The 20,827-nt window shown below is 49.5% G+C and overlaps 1 protein-coding gene across 1 annotated transcript in view; it reads right to left on the bottom strand.

Moving 5' to 3' along the window:
* The window catches only part of PLXNA4 (plexin A4), a 432,633-nt gene that overhangs the window by 336,198 nt on the left and 75,608 nt on the right, over nt 1–20,827 (bottom strand). Inside the window, exon 3 of the mRNA XM_046670407.1 lies at nt 11,502–11,684. Within this exon, the coding sequence (XP_046526363.1) occupies nt 11,502–11,684 (183 nt within the window). The remainder of the gene's footprint in view (nt 1–11,501; nt 11,685–20,827) is intronic.

Here is a 20,827-nt window from a genome sequence, read left to right on the forward strand (position 1 = left end):
GAAGGCTCTATTTAATTGTAGGTAAGAGAAATGATTTAATAAATTTGGATAATTTAATTACCCCAAGAGACATCTGTTGAGCACAAACTGATCTCTGTATTTAAGTAGAAAAGTGCCCTCACTCTTAAGGAGAACTGGATGTAGGGAAATATGCACGTGCAGAGCCTAATGGAAGCAATGGGACAATTTCAGCTTCAGTTTTAGGAGAAAAAGTAAACTGATGGAGGATTTAGTTTTAAAAAATCTCCAATACTATGACTGGGGTTGATGATATAAAATCAGTCATATCCTATATTTTTCACACATTTTCTCCAAGAAGAAGACCATGAGCTCTTTAAGAAACACCCAGAACACTATGGATGGCCCAGTAGATAATTCCTGATAAAATGTTGATGTTCACAATAAAAATCCTTATGGTAAACTGTATTATTGACAAAATATTCTCTGCCCTTCCCTCCCGCCTCCCCACACATACACACACCAGGCTCCTCCTGTGGCAGGGTTCTATTCCCCACACCATTCACTTTGGCTTGGCCAATAAAATATGAGTGGCAATAACATGTGCCACTTCCAAGCGGCAGCTTTAACAGCCACTGTGTGGCTCTCCCATCTCTCTTTTCCTTCTGTCAGGAGATTGGCGTGTCCCAGACAGAGGGGCTGCAATTCAGCCTCTGTCACCAATAAATGACGTGGAGCACAGCTGCTGCCAAACCAGGGTACATAAGAGCACAAGCTGGAAATAACCTTTGTTATTGTAAGCCACTTAAACGTGGGGGCCATTTGTTCCCACAGCATAACTTAGCCTAAGCTAGCTGACACACCTCCACACACGCACAGGTACAACGAGACCCTAAAACGCAACAGTTAATCTGCAAACACATTTTTTTATTCGGTACATGTTACCTTCAGGACAACGCTGGGCTGGGCACGTGCAGGCTAAAGTTGGCAAAAGTTTCGACACACTGGGGAAAAGATCCAGCTGTATTAATGAACTGCATTTTTTTGTGAAGAAAATGAACGAATTGCTTTCAGAAAATAATCTCAGCTACAAACGTCGAAACCTGCTACTGCCTGTGATGTCTGGGTAATCACAATGTTACTGAATCAAAACTCAAATTGATAAAATGGATACATGATCAGGCAATTCATTTCAGAAAAGGATTCATGGGCTTCCTTCGACGAACCCATGTCCTTTACTCAAAAGCCCATGCCCTTCCCACTGGGTGGAGAAGCCCACAGCCTAGTTGAGGGGATGAAGCAGTCAGTGCTCCCAGCATCCCTGTGGCCTTGACCCTGCCCAGCCCATGGAGGGGTCTAGCGGCCCCAGTTGACACAATGGCACTTCAGGTCAACAATATGCTAGTTCAGGTCCATCCAGGACCTGAGCTGGTCCTGCCTGATTGAATCTCATGGATCTAAGAAAGACTAATTCTGTAGGTGAGGTTTAAAATGTATTTTCCTCTCCCAAGCACGGTATGTCTGGGGCAAGGCCCAGAAGAACTTTAATCATAGAGATTAAATAAGATATTCCATGCATGCTAATCTGAAGCATTTAAAATACAGTTATATTTACATATGATTTTCAAAAAGCCCGTATACCCATTGTGAGAAATATTTGTAGTGGGATCCTGTTTCTGGGGGAAATTCATGGATAAACACTGTGATCTTTGGAGAAGGTAGAACAAAAAGGAAAGAGCTGACTAATCACTGGAGGAAATGGTAGTCAGTTGGCAGAAAGACCAAGTTAAAGAACTCATCGACTTGTGGATCTTTAAGAATGAACTGAAGGTATCTAACCATCTTCACTGTTATCAAAAACCACAAACCGTATAAGATGTCCATATGATCTTAGGTCTAATTCTGCCTGAAAAAGCAACTGGCCTCTGAGACTTCCACTGGCAAGACCTGAAAAGCAGTAGCATTTGGTTTAAGTTTTGAATGCAGTGATGAGAGCATGTCATAAGATGACTTCAGCATCATTCCGGCCTCTCAAGTCCACGCATCCCTGGGCACACTCCAATTCAGCTGCCTCCACCCCCAGCGTACTCACATCGTGGTGGGAGATGTAAGCGGTTAAGTAGAAAGACAATCCACCTCCCTGGCAAGAGCAGGAGGTGTCTCTTCCTGTACTCCTACCCTTCCACCCTCCTTGCCTCCAAGGCCTCAGGAGCCTTCTGAGGGGCAGGGTGTGGGGGAGGAACCTTCTGGAAGGAGATTCAAGGGAAGTTCCAGAAGAAAAACTGGGCCCAGGGGAGGCAGTGGGGATGCCAGAGATTTCCGTGGCCACAGAGTGGCCCCAGGGAAGGGAGAGTCTGTGGGGTGGGAGGGACCCCTGAGCCAACACTCACTGCTCACAGACCCATGCCTCCGTCCCCTTTTCCTAGTAGGACTCACACGGGAACCAACAGGGCAAAGCAGGTCAGCAGGGTCAGCCTGGGTCCCCTCCCAGCTATGTCAGCAACACGGGATGTAGCAAAGATGGGCTCCCGTTTGTCACCTCAGTAGCCTTGGGGTCCTCCACGAACAATGGAGATAGGGCCAGCTGGCCGTGGGCATCAAGGAGAGGCATGGGGGAAAGGGTGTTGCTCTTTTTAGATCCTTTGCATTCTTTCACAAGAACTGACTTTTTCTAAACTTTATATAAAAGCTATGCAAGCACATCTTTATCCTCAAGTCTCCTTCAGCGCCCGTCCAATCACACTGCCCCTCGAGTCATCAAACCTATCAGGAAGTGACGCAGCCAGAGCTGCCTCGGGCCTTACTACCCCGACAGTCGTCCTGGGCAAATTGGTCCATAGGAGGTTTGTGAGCAGATTTTCATAAGTTAACAGTACATAATCCATAAGGACAGGAGAAAAAGCCAAGAGCTGAGAGGGCAAAAGTGGGGAGAACAGGCGCAGGACTGAGGGCAGAGCCAAGAAGCTCGGGCTAGGGCTCAGGCATTTCGGAAGAAAAAGAAGGCTGGATGGCCTGGTGTGGGGAGGTGCTAAAATGACCGGGCGCTCTAAGGAGATGCTATAATGAGGTCCTCAGCTCCAGAGGGCTTGCAAAGCAGTTACGAACACCACTAAGCAGAAGCAGCAGTCTTCCAAAGGAGTAAAGACAGGGGCCCTGGGTGACCTGCAACAGGAAAAATAGTCAAGAACCACCACGCAGGGTCCCACAGGCTGTTGGCAGCGAGCCTTCTACCTTGCAGGAGAACCCAAAAGGCAAAGAAAAGCCCCCAGGGAGTCCTGGGCAGCAGGTCAGTGGTAAGTGGAAAAGCATAGCTCATCTGCTTCCCAGAAAACCTCCAACCTCTCCCCAAGGCCACGGCCCACTCTGCCGGGGTTGGCTCCCCCATAATTGCTCCTCGAGAGGGAAATTGCCCGTGGAGGGACGTTGGTGATGCAGAGCTGCTGTGTAGGTGGGAATCCCATTGTCTCCCAGGTGGGAGCCTCTTCCTTGGAATTTAAATTTAGCCAGGCCCCTTGAGGACTCAAAATGTGCAGGGCCAGGCGGCCTTCCATGGCTGAAGGGATGAGCTGGAGGACCTGTGTCCTCAGGGTCGGGGGGGGGGCCCTTCACATGCAGGGCGGCAGGCCTCAGGGGCCATAGAAGGCTGGGGGGTGATTTTTTTTTTTTTTTTTTTTTAACTAGGAGAGTTGGAGGATTGGAGCTCTTTTAAATAGACGAGTCTGGCAGAATGGATAGGATGATTAAAGAGGGGAGGGCCTAGAGCCAGGGAAACCAGTTACAACCATCCAAGCTCGAACACTGGGGCCCTGCAGGGACAGAGGGAGTGAAAGGAAGGTTCTGGTCACAGGCACACTGGCCAGGTACAGGAGGCCAGGTGACCACCTCCTCTTGCAACTGTGGAGGTGAGCTGTACCCACAGACGGTGAGCAAAGCCTCAGGTAGATTCCATGAAATTGCTGTACAAATGAGTCAAAGGGCAGACCTTAGATCAAATTGTGTGCCCTCTGGTGAGTTCCTCCGTCCCCTTCCTCATGTGTAAAATGGAGGTTGTAATATTTACCCCAAAAGGAAGTGTTGAGGATTACATCAGAAAATCAATGTACACAAGGCACATAAAACACCTGGAACAGTGCCTGGTACCTACCAGGTGTTTAAAGCACATTAGTCCCGCTCTCATTCTCTCTTTCCTGCCAGCTCCAATCACAGAAAATGCCTCCTTCCTAGGAGCTGGATGACTCCCAGCAGAGGCCGAAGTCAGGAGACATGGATTCTCCATGGCCGCACAGAGCTCTCGTCCACACTGATTGGAATCATAGGTCTCTCTCATCCACCAGCATAAACTACCACCATTTCCCTGAGATTCAGAGACCTGGCACTGCCTCCTGTGCTCCCAGGCCTCTGCTGAGACGGTTCCTCCCCGTCAGGCCCTGGGTGTGGCAGGCCACTTCACCCATTCCTGTCCATCCCCCAGATTCTCTAATATGTCTACACAGTCCTTCTGACTCGGGCAGTCAGAAGGCAAGATTCAGCGCTCAGGCCACTTCTGTCCCTGAGCAGGGCTGTGGCCCTCTCCATACCACTAAAAGTTAACTTGAAATTTAAAAGTATTGGTTCCGATGTCCTCAATGGCCCAGAAACAAAACCCTAGTGTGGTAGGCACCCTCTAAAATGGCGCCAGTGACTCCTGCCTCCTGATATTCACACCCTTGTGGCAGCCCCTCCCCCTGAGTGTGGGCTGGGCCATGTGACTGGCTTCTAACAAACAGAATACAGCACAAGAACTGGGATGTCATTTCTGAAATTAGGTTTCAAAAAGACTGTGGCTTTTCTCTTGCTCGCCCTCTCTTGTTGTCTCTCGCTCTCTCTCAGCTGCCATGTGGTGTGAGTGGCTGCCATGGAGAGGCCCACATGGCAAGGGACTGATGTCTCCAGTGAGGACCTGAGGCCTGCCAACAGCCACATGAATGGTCTTGCAAGTGGGTCCTCCCCCATTCCAGCCTTGAACCCAGAGATGACTGCAGCCCCGGCTGACACCTTGTCTGTAGACTGTGGGCAACCCTGAGCCAGAGGACCCAACGAAGCCATGGATTCCTGGCCCACAGAAACTGTAAGTTAAATGTTGTTTTAAGCCTCTATGTTTTGGGGTCATTGGTTACACAGCAATCCATAACTAATACATCTGTGTCCCCCAGAGGTAGGATGGAAGGCATGAAGTGAATGTGGGAGACTCGAGAGAGCTATTTTAGAAGTCACCGTGAATGCTTCTATGAGAAACCAAAACTGCTGGAGAAAACACTGTAATACCACCAAGATGCAGGCTGAGTGGCCACAGTCACAGGAAGTCACTTGAGAACAGGTACGGTCTGTAAGCTCCCCAATCAGAGCTTCAACTGTGGGCTCTGAGTCAGTCTGGCTGCCACTGCCTTCACCATCAAAGTGGCTGAGGCAGCCGCAGGGATATCTCATAATGAAGACCTCCCTGGTCCTGTCCTCACTGAGAGCCTTCACCACTATTGACATAAAGATCGTATCCTCCTCCAATCCAGATTCTAGTAGATATGAGTCCAGCAGTAAGGGGACCATTTAGAGCGGGGGCCCGCTTCCTCTTCTTGCCTCTGCCTCCTCCCTCTTTCCCTGGTACATCATGTCTTTCATCCTTTCCCATCTTTGTTGTCTTGGTTACATGGCCAGGCTCCTGATATGCTGCTAGTTTTCATTTTAATGATATGTTCTTGTAAAGCACAATATTTTACTTCAATTGCATGTGTCACTGGATAAATTCCTCCAGTGTGTCTGGCATTTAAGCATCAGCTGACTGAGTACGCTCTGTGATTTGGGGTGTTTCTGCAGCACTTTCTTCAATTTTAATGTCTTTGCGTTTTAATTTATGATCAGGATCATTCTATACAAATGTGTATATATATATACACACACATATGATTCAAAAAAGTGGCACACATGTATCAGTAAATCTTGAATTGGAAAAGCTCATTTAAAACTATCTCCTTAAATATGTGCACTAGTAATGATCATTTGGAAAACAGAATGAGAAGGGTCCCTGAGGTAGTATTTTCTGGGGATCTCAAAGTGTGTGTCAAGAGGACACCAGGAGGAGAACGTGTCTATGCCCCAGCTATTGGCCTCAAGCTGCATTGAGAGGGCTGCTGCAGAAGCTCCATTATGAGGACTCCTCCCCATACCTTCCCAGGTCAGCTCTGAGTGCCCACTTGAGATCTCCCCAGGGACAATGGGTGGGCCCAATGGAAAAATCATGAAAAGTAGGAAAGGGTAAGAAAATAGTGCCAGTGAGGACACACTTATGTAAAAAGGATGGTTGAGTGAGGGCTTAATATTGATCAAGAATATAAGATACCCCCGAGAGGACATTGGCCAGCTTAGCTGCTCTGCATATCTACCAGATACAACATGGACAAAAATGCTTAGAACACAGCAGTGGAGATTGAGACAAGGTGGGAGGAGGACCATGAGAAGTGGACAGGTTGGCATGAGGCAAAGGTGGTCTGAAGAGCAGATCCTAGGTTGGCCACACTTGAAGGACAAGTGACAGAATGGCCGTGTCGTGTCCTTACTTAGACATGAAATCAGAGGAAGGGGGGCCACCCCGGTGCGCCTGAGGTGCTCTTCTGTCCACAGTGCCTTCGACCTCAGGCTCTGCCTCACTTAACCAAGATCTACGCAGGCTTGGTACTTGAAAAACCAGAGGTGGGAAATGCAAAACAGCATGACACAAACAATCAAACAAAAATGCTTTGATGGTCTTTTCCCATCATGGAAGTCGTCCAGCATTGATTTTCCACATTTCTTTTCTGCTTGGGTGTCTAACCACATGCAAACTCACAACGCTTCAGAGCTGACTGACTGAGCCTGTACCAACCCCGCTCACCCTCGGCTCCAGCCTCAGAGCTCCCAGGCCAGTGGACTTCTATTTGATCTCATGAGGCCTCCACCCATCTTGAGGGCTTTCCACAGCATGAATTTTTTAGTGAAAGCTGATCTAAATTTCCAGGTGAATTTTCAAAAGCATTCTTGGATCCATTGAGGAAGTTGCAAAGCAGGGGTTACACATCTCTGATGTGATATTGCTCTGTGAGTCAAGCATTGCACACACAAACACACACACACACACAGACACGCACCACCCATCCATCCATTCCTGAGAACTTGTGTTCAGAATGACACAGCGACAGGTGGGTCTCCCTCTGCCCCACTCCATGTCTGGCTAGTTGCCTGTCTGGACCCGTGGTCAGGGCCTACAGAACACAACCAAATCGATTTCAAAACAGCCTCAAAAAAAAAAATTAGGAAGACTAGATTAATGTGCATGAGAACTCCCAATAAGAATGATTTTTGTGTTGTCCACTCCTCTGGTCTCTCTGTGCGGACACACACCCACTCCTATCTAGAGAGGTTGGTGTGGCGTGGTTTGAGCACACACATGGGTGCAGGTCCTACTACAAGCCAACGGCAGGGTCAGCCGGAATTCTGCTTCTCCAACATCCACCAGGGGCTCCACCCCTTAGGTGTGAACAGTTTAACCTAGCAAAACACCCAGGAAAGACGCAATCACAAAGTGAAAGGAGCAATCACACCTCAAGTGGAAGTTTATGATGTTTTGGTTCACAATGAATGTTACTCTCTCCCTCTAATGTCAGGCAGTAATTCACTGCTGAACAGCAGCCATAAAATATGATCACTTAGTGATAGGAATGCAAGAGGCAGAGAAAGAGGTGGGGCGGGTCCTGGCTGAAATATTTAAGCCAAGAGATCTCGTCCTTCTGAAGCTACTCTGACCTTGTTACCCCAACTTGGGTCAAAGGTTTTCAGACTTATACAGACACCCCAAAGCAAATCAGGATGGTGTTTGCCTTAAGATTTTTACCTGTAGTTGAAATGTTAACAGTCTCTGGGTTATTTCTCAGTTCCTAGGCACCTCCAGATGACTGTAGCATTTATTTGCCACAATTCAGAATAGCATGTGCCTTTAATGCTTGCCATGGAAAAAGCTGCCAATACCAGCCATAACACACACACGTCAGAAAACATAAAAGCCGTCCAAATTGGCACTTTCCTCACCTCCTTTCCCCCTGATTCATGTGATGTGCGCACTAAAGGAGTGAAATCATGGTCATCAGAGGCAAGGTTGCAAATGATGGGGACCCACACTTTTCTAACAAAATGAAACGTCAGTAATTTTGAGGACAGCCTATGGACAGCTACAGTCTAGCTGCTGAACCCCTGAAACCCACAGCAAGCTCCCTTACTCTCAGCAAACCCCAAGCCCCCTCCCACCGTCCCTCCCCACCTCGAGTCCCTTGTCATATTGCAAAGAACTCTGCAAGGTCCTTGATACACACAGGAGATTATTACAGGGCTCAGAGAAGTCAACTCTGTAATTATGGCTACAGTATGATTTCCATTATTCTCACCCTCTGGTTTCAGTAGCCCACAAAACTTCCCGCAAAATCTTCTTGTAGTCCCAAAGCTTTTCATGGCTGGGCCTCTGCCCAAAAGGTGAATATGGTCCTGATAACCTCTGGGAAAGTCAGGACAGAGTTATTACAAGGAAAGGGGAGTGGTGCCTAGCCAGCAAGGGTGGTGGGAAATTCTATTGTTTAGAAAAAATAAATAAACCGGCCAGTTTTGCTTTTTATTATTTGAAACAACAGACCCCGCAGCCCAGCCTTCCTTTCCCAACTCAGACTGTCCCCTGGGCCAGCGGTGCTGAGTCTGCAGGAGCGGTAGCTGGGCTCCAGCAAAACTATTAAAAGGCTGCCCCTCTAAGCTCATGGAGCAGTAGGTTTGGCTGCCCACGGCCTGGCTTTCCCCAGGAGGACCGCTGGCTCATTCCCCCAACATGACCTTCTGCTCCTACCTCTCAAATGTTTACGCTCCACCAGTCCACCACTGCTGTGAAATTAAATGTAAGGTCCCAGATGGCTGAAACAGAATCGCTCTTATCTAAACCCCCCAAAGTGAAAGATGGGAAATGCCAGCCCTTGGTTAAGCCCCAAGCCTCCTGGTCATGTGTTGCCTGTCACTCCTGCCTGGCTGACCTCTGGGGACACTTCAAGGCAAGGCTGTGCCCACAGCCTACCCCGTGAGGGTTGTCGCTGTGCACTTTGCCCGTCCAGGCTTCTGGAAGTGTCCTTGTCCCCTTCTTATGGAGATGTGCTGCCCTCTGACCTCCCCACCAGGGGACAGGCATCCACAGGGAGAGAGAGCCAGCCTCCAGCGGCCTCAGTTCACCCTCTGACCGACAGCACACATTTGCAAGTCGACTGTGTTAGGTTTATGATGCAGCCATGGCCAGGAAACAGGTCTTCTTTTCCCAAGAGAAAATAACTGTTCTGTGACATGCACTGAACTCTCAATGTTTATTTCACTGACACCATATTCCAACCAGCTCAGATGAAAAAAAATCCTTCTACAGGGTCTACTCGGTCTTGCCAGCAAGTCAATGATCCTCTGGCCCCTGGTAGGAAATTCGGTGGGGAGACTCTTTTGGTGCATTGGAATAAGTTACTTCTCCATTGCACGGCGAGTGGGCTTACTAGAGAAAAGTACCCCAAATCGCCTTGCTCACTTGTTAACTCTCAAGAGTGCTCATTCACCCATCAGGCCAGGCAAAGCAGGTCAACAAACATTTCGTTGTACGAACATGTAAGGGAATGCCTTTGGTACTTAGAATTCACTTCTGCAGCAAATCATGAATCGTGGTGAAGAATGACGTCATCTGAGCAACCAATGGAAAGGTCCTCAAGGTCCCTGCTCTAAAGCTCGCACACATCCCTCCTCCGCTTATACTGAGGCTCATCAGACACAAGTTCAGCAAGTTTGGATATCTGACTTCCTAGCTCACCGGAAGCTGGAAGCCGCAAACTAAGGGAGGAAGAGAGGCATTAAAGTCAACCAGGATTCTGACAGCAACAGGAAACGATGAGCGACCGTGTGCACTGGAGGCAAAGCCTGGAAGGCTGAAGAATCAGACACAGGAGTTGTGTGGGGACAACACAACTATGCCTCGCAGCATATTTTCTGGGTGCCCACGAAATTCAGTTCAACACATGAGTGAATATCACAATAAGAAGGCCAAGGCAGCAAGGAAAGGTTCAATTGTGTTGAATATATTCTTCACAGAAAGGCAGGGAACTATGAAATCTAATTCTTAACACCATAGAGACAATGGTTCAATTACTTGTTAATTTGCCACTTAAGGCAGCACATGACCATTAGGTGATTACCTCTTTGGGTGACACTAGATGCATGGTGCATTGACCACGTCATCTTTGCGGGGTGCCATGTGTTTCCCCAAAATGTTTCCTCTTCCACATAACACCCATATAACTACTCCACACGCGTCCCTGACCACGCACACTCTGCTCCCGCCTCTTACCCTCCACACTCTCACACCCCAGCCCCACTGCCTCTTCCACAGAGATGGACAATTTAAAGAAACAATTGCTGAAGCGGGCTGTGACATAGTAGGATGGGAAAATAGGCACAGTCTTCTAGATTTGCAGACAATATTTCCCTTTGACCATCTCGAGCTGCTGCCTACAAATACAGCAAAGAGAACAGTAGGGATCAACACTCAGTCTGAGATCAGGCAGACCCTATTTACCAATCTGAATCACAAGATTTCCAGAGAATTCCAAGGAAAGCCTAAATAAAACACGCAGGATCTTCACGCGGAGTCACCAGTATTTCCCGGGAAAAAGTCTGAAGTGCGATTATCAGCCAACAGAAAACAGAACCTACCACCTACAGTCTTAGAAAGGCTTTTAATCCAAGCAAGGAGGGCACCCAGGGGGCCAGCTCCAACTCACTGAGAGGGGAAGCTCGAGCAGAGGTGGGCGAGAGAATAGTCCTGTAGGGACAGGTGCCCCCAGCACTGCTGAAATGCCAAGGTCACCCAGGGCCCCTGAAGCCAGTAACCTTCTGGAGAACAATGAGGAAACTCATGTCCCCAGATCACACTGTTCTACTCCACCTTAAGCAATTTCTGTGCTCCCACAACATGCATGGTTTCCTCGTTCCCACGATTTGGCTCTCAGCCCTAGTAGCAACTCTAGCAGGTTCTACTCTTTCCTCCATCTGTTTCCCTGAGTGGATTCCAGATGGATGCACCAGCCAGAAGGGCTGAAGCAAGAGGAACAGGCACATCCCTTGCCCTTGCCTGCCTTCCCCAACCACCCAGGCCTAATAAGGCTCTTGCCTTAGGGTACAAGCCCAAGGTAGACAAAGCATGCCATTTAGGATGGCTTAGCAAGGCTGGGGTAACACTCTATGTGCACACTAGCCCTATGTGCACACTCACCCAGTGTGATTCCACAACAACCCTCCGTACAAAGGCAGAGGAGGGACAAGGTTACCCCTTATGACCTCAACAGCATCATATCTCCATCGCTCAAACCTGTATCACTCGCCCACCAGGCCCAAGGTAGTAAAAAAGCAGGAGATATCCATCCCAGCGGGGACAGACTGCCTTCACAACAACCAAAATGACTGCATCTCATTCCTACCTTCTTCAGCTTGCCGCTTTTTGTGCCCACGAAGGCCAGAGAGTGATTCTTATAGACGTATGCAATAACAGAAGTCATGCGGTCCCTGTCCTCCGTGAAAACAGGAATGCCACGCACCATCTCCGACACGCCCAGGGGCGCATTCATATCCAGGCCACAGAAGTTATCATCAATGGTTAAGAGCTGAAAATTAAAAAAGGAGAAAAATTAGGGGGGAGCATCAGGGCAGTTGGCAGAGACATTGAGTCAGGGAACTATAGAGCTAGAAGAATCCTGAGAAATGGGTCATCTGGTATAAATCCCTCCTTTTTTACATGAAAAACTCAGCTCTAGAGAAACTAGGTGACCTGTCAACAGTCAACCTAAGTATATTGCAGGATCATGGCAAAAAAATCACAGGCCCCTAGAGTCTTTTTTCTCCCTACTCCGTGATCTTTTTGCCCTTCACCAACCACCCCAGGTGCCATCTTGGTAGCTTAGATTGACTATCATCACCATCACATCGGAAAGCACTCAGCCAGAACCCCCGAGAATGGGCTCCAGATGGCTCTTCTTGGGCATAAGAGGGATGTGGTCTCCACATCTCTACTTACTGTTGAGCACACACACAGATGAGAACTTAAGAGTGTAGAATAGAGATCTAGAAACATTAATACACAAATGACAATACCATGACCGAGGAATGTACAGACAATACGTTGGAGAAAGGAGGAATGGGAGAAGTGGAAGCTTCATGAACGAACTCAACAGGCCACAGTGGTGCCTCACTATGCCCCATCTCAGGCTTCCTGTTTCTTTTAGAGCATGGCAAAGAGGCGCAGCCTTATCATGCCTAACAGCATTTCCCAAAGTGTCTTCTTTGGAACCCAAGTCCCCCAAGATGCTACCATAAAAGGGTTCCTTGGGCAAATAATTTTGGGAAATACAGTACCTCCTAACACAATGCAAGAGATTCATAATGATCAGTTACAGGAAAAGCCTGAAAAGTCTTTTTTTTTTAATTCTTTTTTATTTTGCTGGGAAAGATTGGCCCTAAGCTAACATCAGTTGCCAATCTTCCTCTTTTTTTTCTCCTTCCTGAAGCCCGGTACATATTTGTATATTCTAGTTGTAAGTCCTTCTAGTTCTTCCGTGTGAGCCACCACCACAGCAGGGCTACTGACAGACGACTGGTGTGGTTCTGCACCCAGGAACCAGACCCAGGCCACAGAAGCAGAGTGCACTGAACTTTAACAGCTGGGCCATCAGGGCCGGCTCTGAAAAGTCTTTTAAGAAGAAATATGTTTAACATTCTCTCAGCCTTTCCCAACATTTTATTCCCTAAACTATTTTTGATCAGACACCTATTAGCATTCCTTAAACAGAGTATTCCCTGGATATCCGGTGAGACACACTGACCCAACTTTTGCTCCTGACTCTGGGACAACTTCAGGTGTCAAGGAAAAGCCTTCAGCCCACATTCCCCAGTGTTTCAGCTGAATCTCCACCTGTTTTACTCCAGGCCCCCATATCCCCACATAAGCAGAGGGTCACAGCTGGGTTCTGTCCTACAGGAGAGTGGTGAAGACCTTGACAATGGCTGGGGAGGAGCCACCGAGCAGCTTTGGTTGGGCACAGACCTCTCCGAGGCTCTAGGAACCTACACTGGATTTTCCTGTCTTTCTCAGAAGAACTGTGTGGCCTTAGAAGAGTTATTCCATCTTCTCATGCTTTTATTTTCCACTCCATAAAGATGAAGGAAAACCCTTGCTTTTTGATGGGTTTCCATAAAGCCTATAGAGCTCATGCCTGTAAGCGTCTCTGGACTTTTCAGAAAAAGGAGTGAAATAAAATACAAGGTATCACTTTTTTAAAGGCGTCAATCCAGCCAAAGAAAAAGGCATCTGGAGAACCACAGGCAGGCTCTTGCCAGCGGAATCGCATGAAAGTGGCCAAGGTGGAGCTTTCCAGGGCCTCGGGGGGGCCCTCGGCTCGCTCCCAGAAGGTGGGTGGGGGTGGGAACAGGCATTGTCCAGCTCAGGGAAGGCGATGTGGTAAGCATCTAAAACCTCTGTCTGCCCTCTGCCTTCCTTCTTCTCATGACGGGGCAGCAGTCAGGGCTGGGAGGGGAGAGCATGGGCAGGCCCAGGCAGGCCACGTGCAGAACAGATGTCCGCTCCATGCCTTTGATCACCTCTGGTCTCTCTTGCATGGTGTGGTCCAACAGCCCAGACCAAACACAACCCCTTTTTCCTCCAAAAAAAAACACAACTAGAGGAGTCAAAGTTAGGAGGGAGCTTTCAAGGTCTAGTCTGATCTTCATGATTACTTCCAAAAATGAGGAAATGGAGGAGGAGACAGGTAGTGAAGGTTGAAAGGAATGGACAGAAAGAGGAAGAAACATCCACATAGAGGGAAGACGATGCCTTCTCCCTGCCGGACATGACCGCAGTGACCTGCCGAGCATTCCGAGGGCAGCCTAGGGCGTGCTGGGAATCCTCACGGCCTTGCACATTCCTGCCTCCTGTTCATAAGGAGTCCTCATCCCTGACTTCCTCAGCCCTAAACTGTGCTGCAGGGACCTCTGCATCTGCCAATGTACCTTGCCCATTCTGACCCATTTTCCAAGTAGATGAAGCTGAATGATTGCCTGCTCTGCACAAGGGGAAATGGAGGCAGGGAGCAAGGCAGTGCCCTTTTCACAGTCTCCCACCACTACTGGCACAAACATGTCTCCGTGACCTGGGGAGCCTTTGGCCACTCAGCCTAAGAACCGCACTTCTGAGTGGTCGGTTACTGAATGCCATTCTTCCCTTTGGCTGGGCAGAACCCAGGCAAATCAACAAACACCACCTACAAAAAGAGTGTGTCTTCGGCCAATGGCAGCGCTAAAGCATCACTTGCTCGGTGGAGGAAGTCAGGGACCCGTGACTCCCTGCCACGGCGGCACCTTGCACCACAAGGGGCTGGGCGAGGAGTGTTTTCATGGAAGGAGGTGAGGACAGCCCAGCCCGGCAGTGAGAGCTCTGCAGGTCTGCAGCTCAGGGCAGCTCCCTGTGAGGCGCAGCAGGAGGCAGGTCTCGGGCTCCTCCCCTGTACCTGACAGTCGTCTCTCACATTGTCTCCCTCTTCATGTCGTCCTCAGGCTCAAATGAGGCAAAGCCTGCAGCTGGGGCTCCTAAGTGGCACTGGGATTCCAGGGACAATGATGGCTTTTTCCTAGGCTCTCCTATACCTCAGTTCCTCCCTCTGAATGGGGCACCTGGTGATGAAGGGGGATAGAGGCCTCTGACAGGTGCAGCCCAGGTCTGCAAGGAGGCTGAGGCCCCCAGCTATGGCGTGAGACAACCTTACTCTGTTTCCTCAAAGCTGGGGCAATGGGGGAGGGATTCTGAACACCGAAGTAGTGGAATAAACACAGGACTCAGGTTAACATGGTAGCTCTGCTGCTTCCCAGCTACCCTACATGGCCCAGGCTCCTCCTGTTCTCTGAGCCTCACTTTCCTTGACTTGTCAAATAGCAAGACAGGGCTGTCATGAGAACTAGGTGAGATAACAGGTGTGAAGGCACCAGGTAACTGGAAAGCACTTCATCGATGTAAGGTGATATTTCACGGTAATTTTGTTAATGGAAATCCTACCTGGAACAGGGGTAGGATGGCTGCACGGGGTGGCCCCAGCATGCCTCCTGACCAGAGCATGGCTCTCCAAGGTCACTGCCCTGCTGGGTCTGAGCTGCGGCCACAGGGTAATTACAGCACCGGGGGAAGGAGGAGGCAGAGGGTCCCACAGGGCCTGCAGACCCTGGGAGGCCAAGGTATAGGAAGGAGATGACAGGGCTGGCCGTGTGGGCCCTAGAGGGGAAGGCTAATTGGTGAAAGCCTTCGACAGGTGAGGTTTGTCCTGGATTCCTGAGCACCCTGGGCGAGGGGGAGAGTGTCCACTCTTGCCCTGGCCAAGCCCTCCCCTGAACCCCATTAACAGCAAGATTACAGCAACTGCCGAGGAGCCAGGAGCAGACCGGACTCCACCGTAACCAGGAGCCCAGCACGCTTCTCCCTCCACCACTCCACAAATATGCTGAAATGAGCTGTGGCCACCGTGATAACGCGTATTTATCAGAGAGCCACTGCCTTCTTATAGAGGAAAGATAGAAGGGTCTGCTGCATGGCAAGGCACATGCTGCCTACTTGGGCAACCTTGTGAACAGCCCTTGAAGCCTCAGATGGGGCCACGCCCTCTGGGGTCCCTTCTGCCCCAATTAGGAAGATACCAAATCTGCTTTCCACAAATGTCCACATGGGATGCACGACCTATAAATTAAGACTGGTGATCCATGGATTCCAGGAACCATGGGCTCAAGCATGGCATCATGTTTCATGCATCTTTGTAGCCTTGGCTTAGTTGCTGGTTCATAGTAGGTTAAGACATATGTGTTAAAGGATGGATGGATGGACAGACAGATGGATAGATGACTAAATAAAAGCCTGAGTCCCACAGCGGCTAACGCTGCAGAACCAGAGCCACAACGCCTAGGTTTGAATCCCACTCCTGCCACTTAATGCTGTGTGAACTTGAATAAGTTATTTAACGTCTCTGTGCCGCAGTTTATCATTGGTAGAATGGGGATAATAATAGCATGTACTTCACAGTGCTGTAGCGAAGATTAAATGATTTAATATATGTAGAACACTATCTGGCACTTGGTAAGTGCTATGGGAGTATTAACTCTTATTGTTTGTCACGGTTAGACAATTCACACAACTTTTGCGAGTCTTGGCATCTTTGGGGAAATTCACGGTATCTACCTCAGAGAGGTGTTATCAAGATTAAAGGGACTAATGTTACCAACATGAAATAGCAAAGGTGCAACTTCCTAAAGGTCTCTCAGGCCAACGAGGCTGAAGGAAGGAGCAGAGGAATGGTCTAAGATGTAGAAGATTTAGTGCTATTCATTAGAAATGTAAATTCTCGGGCTCCACTCAAGACCTAATGAATCAGAAACTCTGGGGATGGAGCTGAGACCTGCATCTTAACACCCTTCCAGGTGGTTCTGCTGCATATTAAGGTTTGGGAAGCACCGGCCTAGATCCCCTTGGAGGTCCCACCCTTGCTGAGGGTGTCATAGACCATGCCAAGGAGAGAATGTCATGTGACAAGGAGAACCACTCTGGACCTGGATGCAGAGAGGCCCCATGGCAGCCTCCCTGGGGGTGTGCCGAGCGGCAGCGGTGGAGGTAGCGTGGGGAGCCAGAGCTGACACTTCGAATTACAATCTAATAGCTTACGGCGCTTCCCTCGCGCACAGCGGCAAAGGTTACCGTGCAATTACGTGTCGCTACATACAAATGACAGAGCAGTTACGGTTACTTTACCAATTACAGGGAAATTGCTCCCACTCTGCAGAGAGACTGGCACTCTGAAAAGCTCTATCATCTCCGCAGAAAGGGGATTTTAAATGCTGCCAGCTTCCTGCCTCTCCCAGTCTCCCCAAGTTCTGGGGCGGAGCTGCAAAGCAGCCACTCAAGGACCCCAAAAGTGTCTGGTGGTCTCTGTGGAGACTCTCTGAGAAGGACCGAAGAAGGGGGCGCACCTGGGAGACATGAGGACATCATCTCTGGAGCCCTTTGGAGTCGCCCTCCAACCCCAGGCCCTCATGACACAGTTGTAAGGAACCATCATCACCCTGACACCTGTGCCAACTCATCTTGAAGACCAAGGGTAACAAGGTAGCGTGAGGACCCGATCTCGAAGTCACTCCTGACCTGGCTAGGCTGGCCCCTGCGCTGGTTCCTGATGGCACCTCTCCTGCCAAGTGGAGCTGTTTTAGCCCCGCCCTTGGTTACACCACCTTTGCAGAAACCCCACATTGAGTTTTTATTATGGAAAGGTCAGAAGTGAGCCAGAGCTCAGTGGTCCAAACACAGTGCTAATGAGGTAAAGGTCACCAGGTCCATCCCCCTGTGGGCCAATTAGCTCAGCTCTGGGACAGTCTCTTCCATAGCCACAGGCTGCCCCTCTCAGCCCAGGCATCCACTGTTTACAGATAGCCCAAACTGATCCAAAAGAGGCCAACCAGGGAGCCAACACGGATGGGAGGATGCAGCCAACTCCTCCAACCAGGGATGCTTCTGCCAACTTCTGTGTGCCAGCAACAGCAGTCTCTGAGCCCAGGATGGAAAATACAAAGTCAGACCTGGTCCTCTCTTTGTTCATGGACAGTCCAGCAGAGAGAGAAGTGGTTCCATCTTGGAGCAAACCAGCTCCTGGCCCTTCCCTTCCTGAATGCAAAAGTAGCTTCCAACCCCAGGCAGAGGAGTCCTGAGCACCCCCCGACACACACCCCCACCCACCCCCCACAGCTGGAAGGCAGACCATTAGATGGGGGAAGAAGGCCTCACAGTTTTGCCCAAGCTCACCCAGTACCGAGCCTTTAGTTGGGCCTATTTCCATCGAAATTTCGGTCTTTAAGGCTACTGGAACTCCTGTTTCCATTAGGGGAAACTGAGGCACTAAATGATGACCATACTATTTACTGTTCCTCACTTATTAATTTGCTTAAGAATGCTTAGGAAGGACCCACCAAGCACCAGGCACCAGGTGAGGACCCAGCAACATAAAGATGAAAGGTCTTGGTTTCTGCCTCTTTCCTAGTCGGGAGACAGACCTGGCCATGATTAGACAAGGCCATACGTGCCCTGCTTCAGTCCTGTTCCTGCACAGGGCATGGGGGCACGGCCACCGACTGCCTGGGTAAACAGCAGGGATTTGTGGACAGGTATGGCAAGCCCAGTTCTGAGTTCTCTACGCAGTACACAGCGCGTGGCCGCTTTTCACACACCATGCTATTTCAGAGAAGGAAAACAACTTAAGACCTTAGAATCCAACAGCCCCATTTTACAGAAGAGGAGACTGAGGCCTAGAGAGTGAAAGGACCCACCTCGTGATCTATCAAGTTATGAGAAAATAGGCACCAGCACCCCAAGTTCCAAGTCCAGAAGAAAAAAAACTGATCTTACGTACAGGCTTCCTCTGGGGTTGCTGGAGGGCGGCCCCAAAGAACCCTGCTCCAGGATCAGAGGACCTATTCTCAGGACCAGAGACCGCACAGGCCTCCAGCTCTCTTCCTGCTGTCCAGGATGAGTGCTCTGCCCTCTGCGACCTCTGGAAGGAACTAGCTCTCCCCTCCCGAGGAGGCCCTTGGCCAGTCATCGGTGGGCTTCCTTCTTTCCTGGGCCTGTTTGTCCCAAAAGGTCTTTAGATTCTTCCTGCTCAGCAGTCCTAAATTTCTTCCCATTAATTAATAACACTTACATACACACACACGTATACACACACACACACCCTGGGAGCTGACCACAGCAGATCTCTGCTGGAAATGGGGAATCAGTGGGATTTCTTTTTAAAGGGAGATATTCATCAGACCAGCTATAGTAGCTCATGTCCATATACCGACTCCCGCTGTACCGCTCTGCAGTACAGGAAGAGCACGGTCACCCACTTATTGGGGGCCAGAGCTCAGAGATGATCGCTGACCCATACAGTGTTCACAAATGTACCAGGTTCAGATGCCCACAATGCGCCTGCCCCTTGAGATGACTGTGCGCCCTCCGAGGGCAGGGGAAGAGGTAAGCAGAGTCCTCAGGGAGGCAGAAACAGCTGGGGAGGCTCTAGCAGGTTTAGGTTTACTCTCATCAGAAAGCCTCTGACTCCATGAAATATTGCCATGTGCTCGAACGCTCGTCTCTGTAACCAAGAAAGAAAGAAAAATATTGGACTATACAACCCTCTGATTGCGTCACTGCTCTTCATAAATTTTCCTTTCTCTTTCATGATTTCTAGCTCTCCCCTGAAGGTCTGTCCATGGCCCACGCTGCCCATGGGGGATGAACTCTCTTGAGAGCCAGAGAGGTCGTGCAACAGGCGAAGGGTGGCCCACACCTCGGCCGTGAGCACAGACGGCGGTCGGAAATGGAAGGCGAGAATGAGGGCTCATCAGCTTTGTTACTAATGCATTATCTCAGAATGATCCTTTATTGTGTCTTTTTCAATGAGATTGTAGGAAAATGAATGTGTACAGAGAAAGAGAAGGGAAGCCAGCAAACCACAGCCACAATAACCTAGTTAGACAAACACGTTTCTGGAGGGACTTCATGAAAAGTGTCTCAGGGTTGGAAAAATAACCCAACAACTTATACCAAGCTTCCCAAGAACCAAGTGCCCTGTTTCTAAGCATCTCAGAAAGGAATGATACTGAAATATAGGATGGAAGGTTATGGTGTTTTAGGAGCTCTGTGTGTGTGTATGTGGCTTAGGATGCAAACATCCATTGAATTAATGCACTTCACTACCTATGGAACAATGAAAGCAATTTGCTAAAAGCGACACTTATTTTTATACTCATTTGGATATTTCCATGTGTTTTGAGACTGTCTGTGGCCCAATCCCACCAGATACCTAAGTGGTCTTTCACTCCCCATGATAACAAGCTATCCTTCTAACGGGAAACTAATGCCACTAATTTGAGCTGCTTTCCCAGGAGAGGGGCATTCAGCCACGCACTCTCTCCGCAGGCCTGGCTGTGACCAAGAGTGAGCTGTAACAATGCACCCCTCCTAGGAGCTGCTGAGCATAGCAGTCAGAAAGCAGCTCCAACTCAGGCTCCCAGGGGTTAAACCCATGACCTTTTCCTCTTTGGCTCAGCTGCTGAGAGCCTGGGTTCCTCCCTATGACAAGCAGACAGGGCCATCACACCATGACCAAAGCTATGGGCCAGCCAAGCAAGAAAATCAGGACCCAAACTCCACTGGCCCAGTTCTGCAGATGGCCATCATGCAGGGCGAGTCCAACAGCCAACACTGAACCCATGGGAAATACCAGGGAAGGACTCTCTGGATTGGAAATGGAACCAAGCAAAACCCACTTGGGTGCTGCCCCTCTCCTTTTGCACCTTCATTTCAGAGGTTTCCAGTGCCTACCTGTCAAGGGCAAAGAAACCCCACACAGCCCATCTATCCCAGGTTCCCAGTCCCCTCCCAGCCTAGTGCAGACAACCTCAGCCGCCACTAAAACTGTAATTGGAGTGGGGCACGCCAAGATGATTAAGTTTGTGTGTTTCCTGGCGGGTGCTGGGAAGTGGCCCCACTCGCCAGGCTGAATTATGGGGTAGGTCATTCCCTTGTTAGAGGGAGTAAATTTTATTAGCCCCACTCTTGTTGCCGCGCATCTTCCCCTCTAGCTCCTCAGGCCCGTGTTTGAGTCTGGATAATGTTGCCGCACGCGGGATAAATCAGCCGAACAAATCCCATTATATTTTGGAACACTGACAGAGACATAGTAATGACACC

The sequence above is a fragment of the Equus quagga genome, chromosome 8, assembly GCF_021613505.1.
Source record: "Equus quagga isolate Etosha38 chromosome 8, UCLA_HA_Equagga_1.0, whole genome shotgun sequence".
Lineage (NCBI taxonomy): Eukaryota > Metazoa > Chordata > Mammalia > Perissodactyla > Equidae > Equus > Equus quagga.